This window comes from Metopolophium dirhodum, chromosome 7 (genome assembly GCF_019925205.1).
Source record: "Metopolophium dirhodum isolate CAU chromosome 7, ASM1992520v1, whole genome shotgun sequence".
NCBI lineage: Eukaryota > Metazoa > Arthropoda > Insecta > Hemiptera > Aphididae > Metopolophium > Metopolophium dirhodum.
In genome coordinates, this window is record NC_083566.1 from 10,305,726 (window position 1) to 10,318,801 (window position 13,076).

Consider the following 13,076-nt stretch of genomic DNA (forward strand, 5'->3'; position numbering starts at 1 on the left):
ATGTACGTATTTATGGGTGTACCTATTATTATATATTTCATTCCGCCCCCAGCAAAATTCCTAAATACGCCACTGACTATTGTTGAATGCATAGATGTTTTGTGTTCTCGTCTAGAAAACGTATTTCTTCTTATGTCAGGTAAAAATGGAGATATTCCTTAAAAAAACAATCAAGGTAAAAAAAAGTTAATGCCAACACTACAACTGAAGACCCAAAATACAAATGATGGATGTGGCTTGGCGTGGCGCGTTGGCTGCTACCAGTCGCGGAATGCGACTGGGAGTAAGTAACGGCCACAGCTACTAGCTCCCAGATGGGTGACCATCCGGGTTCATAGTAGTTAAAAACATTGCAACACTTACACGTGTTTGCTACCTACCGTAACAACCGTTAAAAAAAAAAAAAAAAAACAATCGTAAAACCAACCTACCGTACCAACCTTACCCCCTACTACAGTTCATAACCCCTACAACAGCTAATGGCCATAGTCGCCGGGCTCAAGTTCAATAAAAAAAAAAAAAAAAAATGATGGCAATTACTTTCATCATGTAAAAAGTATTGAAATTGTTTCATAGTATGTTAATTTATGTTTTTAGTTAAATTCAATTTTTTTTAATTTTATTAAGCATTATACGTCTTAAACATTATTATGGATCGCGAGTTTAAATATAAATCATACTTTATGAGGTGGTATTGTATATTATATAGGCTACTTACAAATAGACAATATAGTAGATACTTCAATACTTGTTTAATATATATGCTCTCTACCCTAAGTATTTTATCTAACATAATTCTATGTTGGGTTAATATGCTATCTACAAATGAAAATAGTCGCTTTATTCACCAAACGCGTTCGGTACCAGTTAACACTACTTTAAATTTTGCTTGGGTTGACCATTTATAAAAAAAATTAAAATTTAGAATGTCCGTAGACAGTATAAAACAAATTAAAATATTTTAAAAACTTTATCGTGTCTAAAAAAAATACTAATACCGAACATTTCATGTACGGTTATTTGTTTTAGAGTTACCTACACTAAAAATCAAAATCGAATTTGTCAAAAACCGATTTTACGTAAAAATTTCAGTTTTTCCCTAATTTTTTTTTGTTTTTCTCGGGGCTTATGAAAATTACTGGGATTTTTACTTTAACCCCCCCCCCCCCCCCAGTACCAACTAGATTCATTTTCCTATCAGAAAAGATGATATAAAGACAAGAAAATCTAAGCATTTTTAAGTAACTAATGAATAATGGACGACAACAGCGCTTCTTAACGCCCCGCGTAAATAAGGATCAATGGGCCAGTGAGCGATCTGTAGTATTTATAATCAATAGTCGTGTATTTAATAACGTGTACTATATACAATATATTATTTTATTTAATCAATGGGAAAATAATAAAATATGTTTAGGTGCACATTTCAATGACAATAACATAATAATATCACGTAGTATTGCGGTTGGTTACACCATAGACATATAATAGAATATCTATTATAATATGTCTATGGGTTACACTGATCTGATAGCAACTGAGATAACGTTCGAAAATGTTTTTAATTTTGTTACAAATTAAAAATACTAAATTACAATTTTCATTGTGCTTACTGCTTACCGCTTACTGGCTTCATTAATTAACATTTAAAGGTATGGTCTCTGAAGACTTGCGATCATGTAAATTGTAAATTATGTACTGTAGTAAGCATCGTATCGTCGTTAATAATAATATAATCTGACGCCGCCGGTCGATCGTCAAATGCACGGGAATCGTTGGCCAAACAAATTATTTTCCTGATCGTTTGGAAGTTTGAACTATCATCATAAACAATAACCATCATTATGAACGGTCAAGACATGGTCGTAAGTATACCGTCTACATGTGATATGCCAGGAGTGAGTTTACATAATACGATTGACTATTATTTTCTCGTGTTTTTTAGGTCTACGAACACGAAATGAAAAACTATGAGATGATGTTGACAGAGTTCTATGATGCAAATTCCAGTAACGCTTTAAAGCTGTGTATGCAAGAAGAATTTGACAAATTTGGCGAGCGAGATAAATGTTGGGTGCAGTGTTGCTACAACCTGGAGAACAGTAAAAACCAATATTTGTTAATGTTCAGTCTAAACATAATGGAGGTAAGATATTAAATTGTTTTTTTTTTTACTGACCACAGTTGCAAAAAATGTAAATATATCATATGCGGATGTTTGATAAATAGATGATTATCAATAAGAAATGGGAAAAAATGACTTTCAAATCTCAAGAAACATTGAGGGAAGCAATTTTTAATCATATTGTGATGAAACACAAAGAATATCCAAAATATATGATCAGCAAAATGATTAAACTATTAGTCGATATAGCCCGTAATGATTGGCCATTGCGATATCCGAATTTTATCGATCACATTGCACAAGTAAGTGTTCTTTAAATAAAAAACAAAGCGTAAGTGATTAATAATATTTGTAATTCACATAGTTGCTCATAAATCCTGAACAAGTTCTTTTGGGTTTATCATTTTTGCTTTTGTCATCTGAAGAATTTATTAGCCCCAAAGAAGATCTTTTAGGTAAAAGAAAACATGAACTGAAAGTAAATTTTTTGAAGCACATTCCTAAATTGTTTGAAATACTTTCAGGTAAAATTATTATTGTTTGTTTTGTATAGTTATTATTATTTTATTATATACATTTCACTATTATAGATACTGGCAACATTTGTAATACTGTAGAGTTATTAATTTAATAATTATAATAACAGTTAGTACTTACTACAAATCGTTAATATTAATAATACATTGTTTTTAGATATTTTGAAAAATGCCCATAAAACATCAAACTCAGATGAAATATACGAAGCGGTAACAAAAGTATTTTCTGATATGTTTACATGGCTTCCATTTGAAAAGCACCTGACTCCTGATTTATTACATGTCTTGATGCCCTTAGGAAAAAAAGAGGTATAATTTTGAAATTAATATTAATAAAGTCTGGTTAGCATAATACACAGGACTATACGTTAAACTTTAAAAAAAAAAAAATTCTCGCCGAAGTGCTGTTGATGGACAGTCTCTTCAATTCACGATTTTTCATGTTAAATAAGAATAGCATTACATATAAATGAATGCTGCCGCATTTTTGTTTGTATTAATTCTATTACTATTGTATTCAAATATCTTTTAAGCTTATTGTACCACGAGTACAGATTGTTAAATTTTCTTAATTCGAAAATAAAAAAAAAAAAAATATTAATAAATTAATAATATAAAATCATTAATTTCATTTTTCAGAATGCTACATCTATTAACACTTTAACTATATTTAATGAAGTTCTTAGTAAATCTTATACTCAAACAGAAGATAGATATTTCATTTTGTCTGAGTTATGTCTTTATACATTCCGTTTAGTTGAAAATATCATTGCTGTTCCTGAAATTGGTTTTGTGAGTGAAGCGTAAGTATGCAATATAGTATATTACAAAACTACTATTAAACATTTATCTAATAAGCTTTAATTTTTTCAGTTATATGGTTATAGTTATTGAAATTCTATCTGTAGTCATTAGAAAGTATTGGAACTATCTTGATAGTCATTTTAATAATGGGGAATTCCTAGAGCTACTGTTACAATTTACATTCCGGCAAGATGTTTTAGATTGTTATTATCAATGTTTGGATATTTGGTGTAGTATTTTCGAAGCATTGTCTGATCGTCCTGGATGTATTGAAAAGTATTTTTACAATTTATTATATATATTAATCATTTCAAAAAACTATACATTTCTACTAAATATAAAAATAATATGTATGATTTGTTTAGAAATAAGAACTTCTATCATTTTCGATGAATATAATAACAATAGCTATTTAATTTAAAAATATATTAGCTGAATTTAATCATAGTTTTAATAAGTAATTTATTAATAACTAATAAATGTATATTTTCTAGGTATCGTCATATATTTTTAGATCTTGTTGAAAGAGTGACACAAAAAATTAATACTTTTGGCAGTATAAATGATGAAACATATGATGATGATGTAAGTATTCAAACCATTATAGTAGTTTTTTAAGAGTCATATTCTATGTGAGTTTATTTCTTATGTTTAACCATAAATAAGATGTTGAACCCTCTATTATAAAAATAATATGTTTATTACATCAACAAAATTGTAATAATTCCTGCTACACCATGCTCTTTTTAGTACATTATTATAGTGCCATAGAAAAGCTAATAATTTAAAACCACCTTTATTTATAATCCCCGACAATCATATTATGGCATGGTAGTAATAATCAACTATGAGCTTAGGCAATCACAAAAGTATACAATTTGAAGATTACAGGTGACTGGCAATGATCACATATTAAATATACAATTTTGTTGATCAAAGCAATTATTTTGTATACATGTAAGCCAAGTATAATAATAATTGTTTGTCATAATTTCATAAACCAGTTAATATGTAAGGTTTATTGCATGATTATTATTAAATTATCAAATTTCATTTCAATTTTAAAACTGGTATTTATTATTGTTTCATTTTAATATAAAGGAATTTGACAACAGAAAAATATGTTATACAATAGGATAAAAAAAATTAACTTCATGTAGGAATGTAAGTGATTTAATTTAATTGTCTACAATATAATTAGTAATTATTAGTTGTATAGTGTATGAGGGCGTACTCAAAAGAAACCAAATTTATTTTGTGGGGTGCAGAGGTTTTGAAGTATAAGGTTTTTTCTGTTTTGAGTGTGTAAAGGAGCTTTTCATCAGTCACTTTGCCAACTGCAGTCGTTGTAGAAGATTGCGTTCTGTTTGTGTAATTTTTTTTTTGTGACTTGCACAGTAGTTGTTTTTGTGATGGCTGATTTTTACGTTGTGAAGTTTTGCTTCCTACTCAGGAAAAACTCTTCAAATGTTAAAAACGGCCTACAATGATGATACTCTGGTGTTTGAGTGGTTTCCCCGTTTTAACAGGTGTTAAAAATTTAACAAATAACTTTTTCCATAAATAGTTCGTTTTTTCTTGGGTATGCCCTCATATATTGTGGTATACTGTTTTAAGTTCTCCCCTGTAACACATACGACACTATTAAATACTTTGTCCAGAATTTCTATCAACCATCAGTCGTTAACCAGCTTGATTAAAGCAAGAGTTGGGATTTATAATATAATATTATGCAATTAATACAATATAAGTTTTTTAATTTAATATCTATCCACGAGCATAACAAATATGTTATATAATTAACAACTTATTAAAAAAAAAATTCCTAAATAGTAATTTCCAATGTTCTCAATTAATTAGAATTAAATAAGTTTTAAAGGGGTTCTATATTTACATGTTTACAGGGACAAACCGAATGCCAAATATTTTTGAATAAAAATATTGAAATTATATCAAATGTAGCACACCTTTATCCAGTTATCGCTGTGCCTGTGGTAAATATAATATAAGAATTGTATTTAGGGGATCGCAACACACGTATTTTTCATATGTTTTAGACCAATTGCGGTGGTAAATTACACAATATACTTCAGAATATACAATTTAAATTTTTATACATGTATGAACTCTTTGACAAAATATATAGGCTATTTTGAAAGTAGGTTTTAAATTTTAAAGGATCTTAAAATTGAGATTTTTTTTTTAAAAATTCCATGAAATTATTGTATTTAAACTGGGCACATATGATTTTAAATGAAAAAAGTGATTCCTAAAGAGCATAGTCTATAACCTTATAAATTCATCAATTTTTTCAAAATTACAATCAAATTTCAGGAAGTATGTTTAATTTACTACCGCTTTTAGTAATTTTTATAATTAAGCAAACAAGAATATATTTTATTTTTCGCAAAGTATTGACATATGCGTGAGTTGCATTACAGCGTTTCTCAGAAACACTAATGTTCATTTACTACTCACACATAAACATTGCCCAAATGTAGCCCCCCCCCCCCTATTATACTATTCTCATTTAAGTATCAATGCACATTTCATTAAACCTAATAATAATGGTTCTAGGTCGATAACTGGAAAGTCTATATAAATGATTATATAACTATACTGAATTCACCCATGCTACTGGAAAACTTTAAGGATTCCAAGTGCATGTTCCTAGTTCCATCTACAAGAACTTTGACAAGCCTGAGTGGCTATTATGAAGATTCTATGAAAATTGCGATTACTAAAATGCTCAATGACATAGCGATTCAAGGTGTCGCTACAACACCGCTTTATCAATTACCCGTATCACAATCAACTACAAAAACTCTGATTCAAATGTAAATAATTAAAAATTATATTTTCTACCAATATAATGAAGAACAACTTAAGGTAGTTATTGTATTATTATTATTATTTTTTTAGTCAGAGCGAAATCCTCACGGCATTATCGAGGTGGATGCATTTATTAAACAACAACAAACAGTTTTGTATGGAACAGAATCGAGAAAAACTTTTTTCTGTTTTGGTTACATCTTTACAAGACACGAGGCAACCCACTCAGATACATGATGCTTGTGGAGTTCTACTACCAACAGTTACTGAACCTATGCTGATTCATATTAGCGAGTACACGTCATTGCTTGAACAATTATTATCACCATTTTTAGATGGTTCTATAACGCTTAATCATTTAAATAAGAAGGTATAATTTTTACAAAATTATATGTTAATTAAATTGTTTACAACTTTTATACTTTTAGACTCGCTTGTCAGTGAGGGTAACATCTTTAAAGTTTCTTTTGACTTGTCCCAGTCAAGAAGAAGAAATAAAAGTATTGGTTCTCATGAATTATTTAAAGTCATTAGCACCATCTGGATTAAATGATTTGAAAATGTTAACTGATGTTCTTGTTAGCAGTGGTCCTTACAAAATGTCTACTAGAAGAATTATTTATCGTTCTGTTGAAGTAATTACATTAATCATATTATTTTTAAATGTTATAAACCTTTATTTTTTGCTTCCGTAGCCATGTTTGATTGAAGCGGTTACACACCTGAAAAATGATATGCAATCGGAGTCTTCACTGAATCCACAAATGGAAAAATGTGAACGAGTGATTACATTTTTGTCAGAGATGTATGAATTATTGCATGATACTATGTCACCTCAATTTGTACAAATTCTTATGCAAACCTTTGTTGACTTAGACATGTAAGTATCATTATTCCAAGTACACTTACCTAAAAATAATGTAGTTATTTTGTCGAATTTTTTTTTTAGGATATGGTCCGCTAGTACAATGTTGACAATCAAAATGCTTGAAGTTCTATCATTAATTGTTAAACATTCTTCTAAATCAAATAAAGAGTTCACATCTGTAGTTATTAAATTAGGATTAGAGAAATTAATTCCTTTGGTAGCTTCTAACTGCTACCCACCAACAGTCTCTGCACTTTATAATTTGCTCTTTTGGTAAAATTATTATTTTACTAGCAGATATTATTAAGACTTATTTTTTTTACGTCATTTTTTTGATTTTTAGTGTTTTGATGTATAAATGGAGATATTTTTTTCCTTCTTCTCCATCTCTCACTGTGCTGCATCCTACTAACGATAATAACGTTGATAATTCTGAACAGTTCACTACAATATTGGAAGTAATAGGATACTCATTTATGACAAACGATATAAGTATTTTTTCACAAAACTTAAAAGCTATTGAAGAACTACACATACAATGGAATTTATATGCAAAGGTATTAATTTAAGTAATAATTTATAAAACGGAAGAATTAAAATTATTATAATTATTTTTTTTAGGAATATTTCAAACATTATTTTCTTAGCAAATACATGACTGTACTATTGAACGTTATGGTTAACAAAAGCCACACAATACTATCAGACGAAATATCAATGACTATTTACAACATGGCTAGTGTTGATTTTGATTATTTCTTTTCTAAATTCTTGCCTGATTACTTGAAACAAACAGACAATATTCGTAATGATCAGCGACAATTTTTGAGGCAAAAACGCATGCAGCCAGTCAAAGTAGTTATTATATTAATATGAGTTTAAAAATATATTTAATGTATTAATATTGTTATTGTAGGAACTACCAACATTTATGATTAACCTCGCTCAGTTAACAAATGACATAAGATGTTCAAAACAAATTTGAACCAACTCAAAAGGTAAAATGACTGAATTTTTATTACTTTGTCTATGTACTTCATCCTTGAGTAAAAATTAATTTTTGGTCTTAAGGTTTATGTAATAATTAAGCATTGATAATTACGATTATTTTTTTATATATCTAATTAATTATTATAAATAAAATGTTTTTAACATTAAATTATGTGAATGATTCAAAAAGCTACTATATTTTCAACTTTGTGATTAATATTGTAAAAGGTATTTTCAATGAAAAAACCAACTCAAGTTAATCATCATTAATGGTAAATTATATTCATACTGTGTAAGGAACGGTATAATTCATTGTGTATGGTAAACGGAAGGAGGCTTAATACTTTGGATGTTTTATGATTTTTTTTTTTTAAATATAAATATGAAAATATGAATTTTATAAATCTTGTAACACTTGTTAATAATAATTGTTTATTGATTAATTAATATATTTAATTTTTTTAGTATATAGCAATTAGTTTTGGATACATATCTCTTAACTAAGGATCATTTGTTTAGTATTTGTCAGTATTAAACCATTTCAATATATATATATACCTATATATAATGACAAAAATATATTATTTTAGTATTTGAGTTCTGTCGAGATTTTATGACCAGTATAATTCCCACTGAGAAATCAAGTGATCATGATGGTATTTGAATTTACAAATTGAGTTATTCACAAAATCTATATACTTTTTACCTATGTATCAATATTATACCAATTTAGTTAAAATATAATTATTGAATGATTACAATAAGTTGTTAGATAAAGCTTAAACCTTTAGCTACATGCCTGCATAGTTGTATACAGGATCCAGATTGTATATTCAAATACACAGGTTTCTGATGTTCATGTCGTCTACCAATTATAAAACAAACACTTACAAATTATAATTATAGATTGAACAATAATAAATAATAACAATAGCTAATTCTTTATAATATCTGCATTAAGGAAAGATTTCAATCAAAGTCCATAAACAAAATAATATTTAGTTGATATTTTTATTTTGGCCAGTTAGTATATTATTTTGCTTAAATTGAATGAAGATACTTACCAAAACAAATTGATATAACAAACTAGAGTATTTTAGTATGAAATGATGGGGTGGTTTTAAATAATTTGCCGAGAAACAAAACTGCGTTTGCTGCATGGAAGGTAATTATATACTTATATCTACTTAAAATTGTATGGTTAACAATGTTACTGACGTTAACGACCACAGAATGTAGTGGGTACTGGGACACGCAGAGCTAATTTTGTATACCGGTTTTTCTTTTTTTCGATTTTGATTTCAATTTTTCAATATCGGTATTAGGAAATTTCGGTTTTGGTTTTGATTTTGTTTTCGGTTTCAGTTTTTAAACGGTTTCTAAAATCGGTTCTAGACTAATTACGTTCATTGTTAGTTTATAATTTTTTTTTAATTGCTAAATTGAGTGTTCGAATTGCTTTTTGTGTAAAATAAACTTTCCAAAATGTCAAGATACGAAGGTTTAAAAATAAATACTGTTTTAGATTCTGAGCGAAGCGATGAATGTATTGATTTTATAATGGTGTGTGTTTCTTTTTATTTTTGTGTATGTCATCACCTTTTAGGATAGTAAAAATGCTTGAATTTTCTTCAACAGTAACTTTTCTGATAGGAAAGTGAATCTAGTTGGTACTTTTGAGGTCAAAAGTTAACATTTCCCAGAAGTTTTCAAAAGCGACATAAAAAAAAAAGAAAAATTAAGGAAAAACGGGAATTTTTACGCAAAATCTGTTTTCGAGAAAATCGATTTTGGTTTTTGGTGTAACTCTAAAACAAATGACCGTAGGGACATGACATTTTGACTGAATGTTTAAAACTACATTTCCTATACACCATACAATTTTGAAAATATTTTGAATCTTTTTGAGCGGTTTACGGACATTGTCAGTTTTCAATTTTTTTAGTTTTTTTTCTATAAATATCAATAAAATTTTATCTGTTGGGTAAAAAAGCTTGAAAATTTAATAGAAGGCTCTTAGGTTATTGTTTCCAAGACAGATGAAAAAAATTAAAAATCCTTAGTCACAGTTTTTATTTATAAGCATTTAAAGTTCAAATTTTGACAAAATACTGAAAAATCACGAAAATTAGCAAATTATTTTGAATTGAGAATTCATAAAAAATTTTCTTTTTAAATCTAAGATTTGAAAATGTAATATAAGATTACTCATAAGTTTGTTTACCTTCATCAAAAAATATAGACACAATTTTTTTTTATAAGCATTTAAAGTTCAAATTTTGACAACATTTATCAAATTTATAATTTATTAATTATTTTGTAGTTAAAAATGTATAAAATGTTTAACTTTTATGGCTAAGGATTGATAATTTAAAACAAGGCTCCGCGTAAATAGGTTATATATAAATTACTTTATTCACAATAATATCATCAAATATACTTGGTAATATCATAGGCTGACTGACCGTTTTCGCTCAGAATCGTTTTTTTTATTCAATGATATTATGTCATTGAATTCAAATTTAAAACCATCCATTACAGTGACCCACTTGTAACCTACTGTACAGCAGAGCGACATCCACTTGCCCACCTTTTTTATATTGTATTAGGTACCTGGTACCTACTATAATTATAGACCTATTAATTTATCAATATTATTATATTAAGATTTAATATATGACGTGTTCTGTTATTTATTTCTTTACTTATTCATATTGCTGTAAGTATAAGGTACCTACTATATTTGTAAGTATATTTGTGCGTTGCCCCCTTATACCTAGGCGGCTAGGTATATATTATAATATTATATATATATGCAACTGCCAACTGACTGACGATAATGACGTTTTAGACCCCGCAAATCGCCAGGACGGCCCTGAGTGGCACTTAAAATAATGGAACGTAAATTTAACTGAGATAAGTAAAGACCTGGGGAGATTGTAGTAGACTCATGAGAGGCTGAGGCTGATATTAATACATCATAAGCACTTGAAAAATATTTAGAAAAACTATGAACTGTATGATTTCCACCGCTTATAAGTTGATTATTATACGTCATCGAAGTTGGAATAGTTATCTGAACGTTTAATTTTTAAAAATTGTCAGAATTTTTTTGAATTTGTTTTTAATGAATTTTGCGTATCCATAATATATTTAGTATAATTTAATGTAGAATGAAACGTACACTTCACTCGCAGGTTAGAAAATATATTATAATTAGCTTAGTAATATTTTTAAATGTTTAAAGAATATTTATAAATACTTACCAATCAACTAAATTGAAATGATAATTTTAGAATTTAAAGGTTTTTTAGAAACATTTATCTTTTAAGCACATATTTCAGAGATTTTAGATGGATATACCAAGTACTTACATATTTCGATAGTTTTCAGTCAATATAATTCTTGGCGCTAAAATGATTAAATATAATAAAGATAATATTTTGTCATTTGGATAATTTTTATTAGATTATAAGACGTAACTTACTCGTCTCTACTTATTATTATAGTAAAACACAACAATCCGGCACGCGTTGGTATTATTGTATTTTCGATACCATGTCAGTAAATTTATCTGCTGGTAAATTCCAACAATTAAAATTGAAAGTGTGGCGCAGATACATAATATTCCATTTCGTTTTCCGTCGTGGCGCCAATTACCAAAATATATTTTTAGAGGTGACGCAAAATACATGTTTAATTTTTATATTTTGGCGCAAATTACATACCCGCTTAAATGTACCTATTGGTGGCGCAAAATACCATCTCCCTTTTAAATAAATACATCCTTAATCAAATGAAAGTATAAATTAATTATTTTTTGAAATATTGACATAAATAAATGTAATATTCATATTCAGACCCACTGGACGCCCCTCACATACGGCCTTGTTAAAGGTTTAAGTCTATAGATAATATTAATAAAAATAAAAATTGACATTGACAACACAAAATCATTTATATTTTCTTGATTTCTCATGTATAGTGATTTTCTTATTTTGTTATAATTCTAAAACGAATAACTTTATATACTTGAAATTTAGACCATATGTTTATTTTATAAATTCCCGTACTAAGATTTTCAAAATATTTTGAATTGTATTGAGCTGTTTAAGGACATTTTAAATTTTAAATTTTTATTTGTTGGGTCAAGAACCGTGAAAATGTAATACAAGGATATATACCTTTTTTTATTATTATTTAACCCGCGGCAACCTAGGCCATTGGGTGGTTTTTAACTGAGGGAGAGGGTGCTGTAGGTTTTTGTAAACACGTTAAGTTATTTTGCTTTTTAGTTTTAAATTGTCACTCTACATTATAATTCTATTACACGTAGATGTATAGTTAATTTAAACTTGTCAATGTCAATTTTTATTTTTCTTAATATTAATTATTTTTAACATACCTATTCTTTGGAATATGAATATTACATTTATTTATGTCAATATTTCATTAAACCCATGCCCAATTTTCAAAAAAATTCATTTATACTTTAATTTAATAAAGGATATATAATTAAATTAAAGTATAGAATTTTTACATTCCCGTTCTTCCTTAATTTTCTTTTTTCCGGCATTTGAAAACTGAGGAATTTTGACCTACTCAATGCACCATTAAGATTCACTTTCCCATTGAACAAAATACTGAAGTTGAAAATCAAAGTATTATTTCGACTTCTTATAGTGCACACAATCATAAATAAAAAAAACCACACATCATTGTAGAATCAATACATTCATCGCTATGCTCAGAATATAAAATATATAAACACAGTTTTTTTATGGACATGTTATATCAAACATTTCTTACTTTAACTGAATGTGACTGAATACCGTGTGAACGGTTGTTTGAAAAAGTATTTATAAGTAGGTACCTATTAAATAGTATTAATAGAATTATGTTGTACAATAATACAACCATG

The 13,076-nt window shown here is 27.8% G+C and overlaps 1 protein-coding gene across 1 annotated transcript; it reads left to right on the top strand.

Moving 5' to 3' along the window:
• The first annotated feature begins 1,254 nt into the window (after positions 1–1,254).
• Positions 1,255–8,621, top strand: LOC132949243 (exportin-6). The gene is made up of 17 exons (XM_061020024.1): positions 1,255–1,865; positions 1,946–2,146; positions 2,230–2,427; positions 2,490–2,649; positions 2,819–2,970; positions 3,301–3,464; positions 3,535–3,741; positions 3,960–4,050; positions 5,370–5,459; positions 6,043–6,302; positions 6,388–6,667; positions 6,726–6,932; positions 6,993–7,177; positions 7,247–7,438; positions 7,509–7,722; positions 7,787–8,020; positions 8,082–8,621. Exons 1-17 carry the CDS (start codon positions 1,845–1,847, stop codon positions 8,148–8,150), a joined length of 2,925 nt encoding a protein of 974 aa, XP_060876007.1. The 5' UTR covers positions 1,255–1,844; the 3' UTR covers positions 8,151–8,621.
• The last annotated feature ends 4,455 nt before the right edge of the window (positions 8,622–13,076 follow it).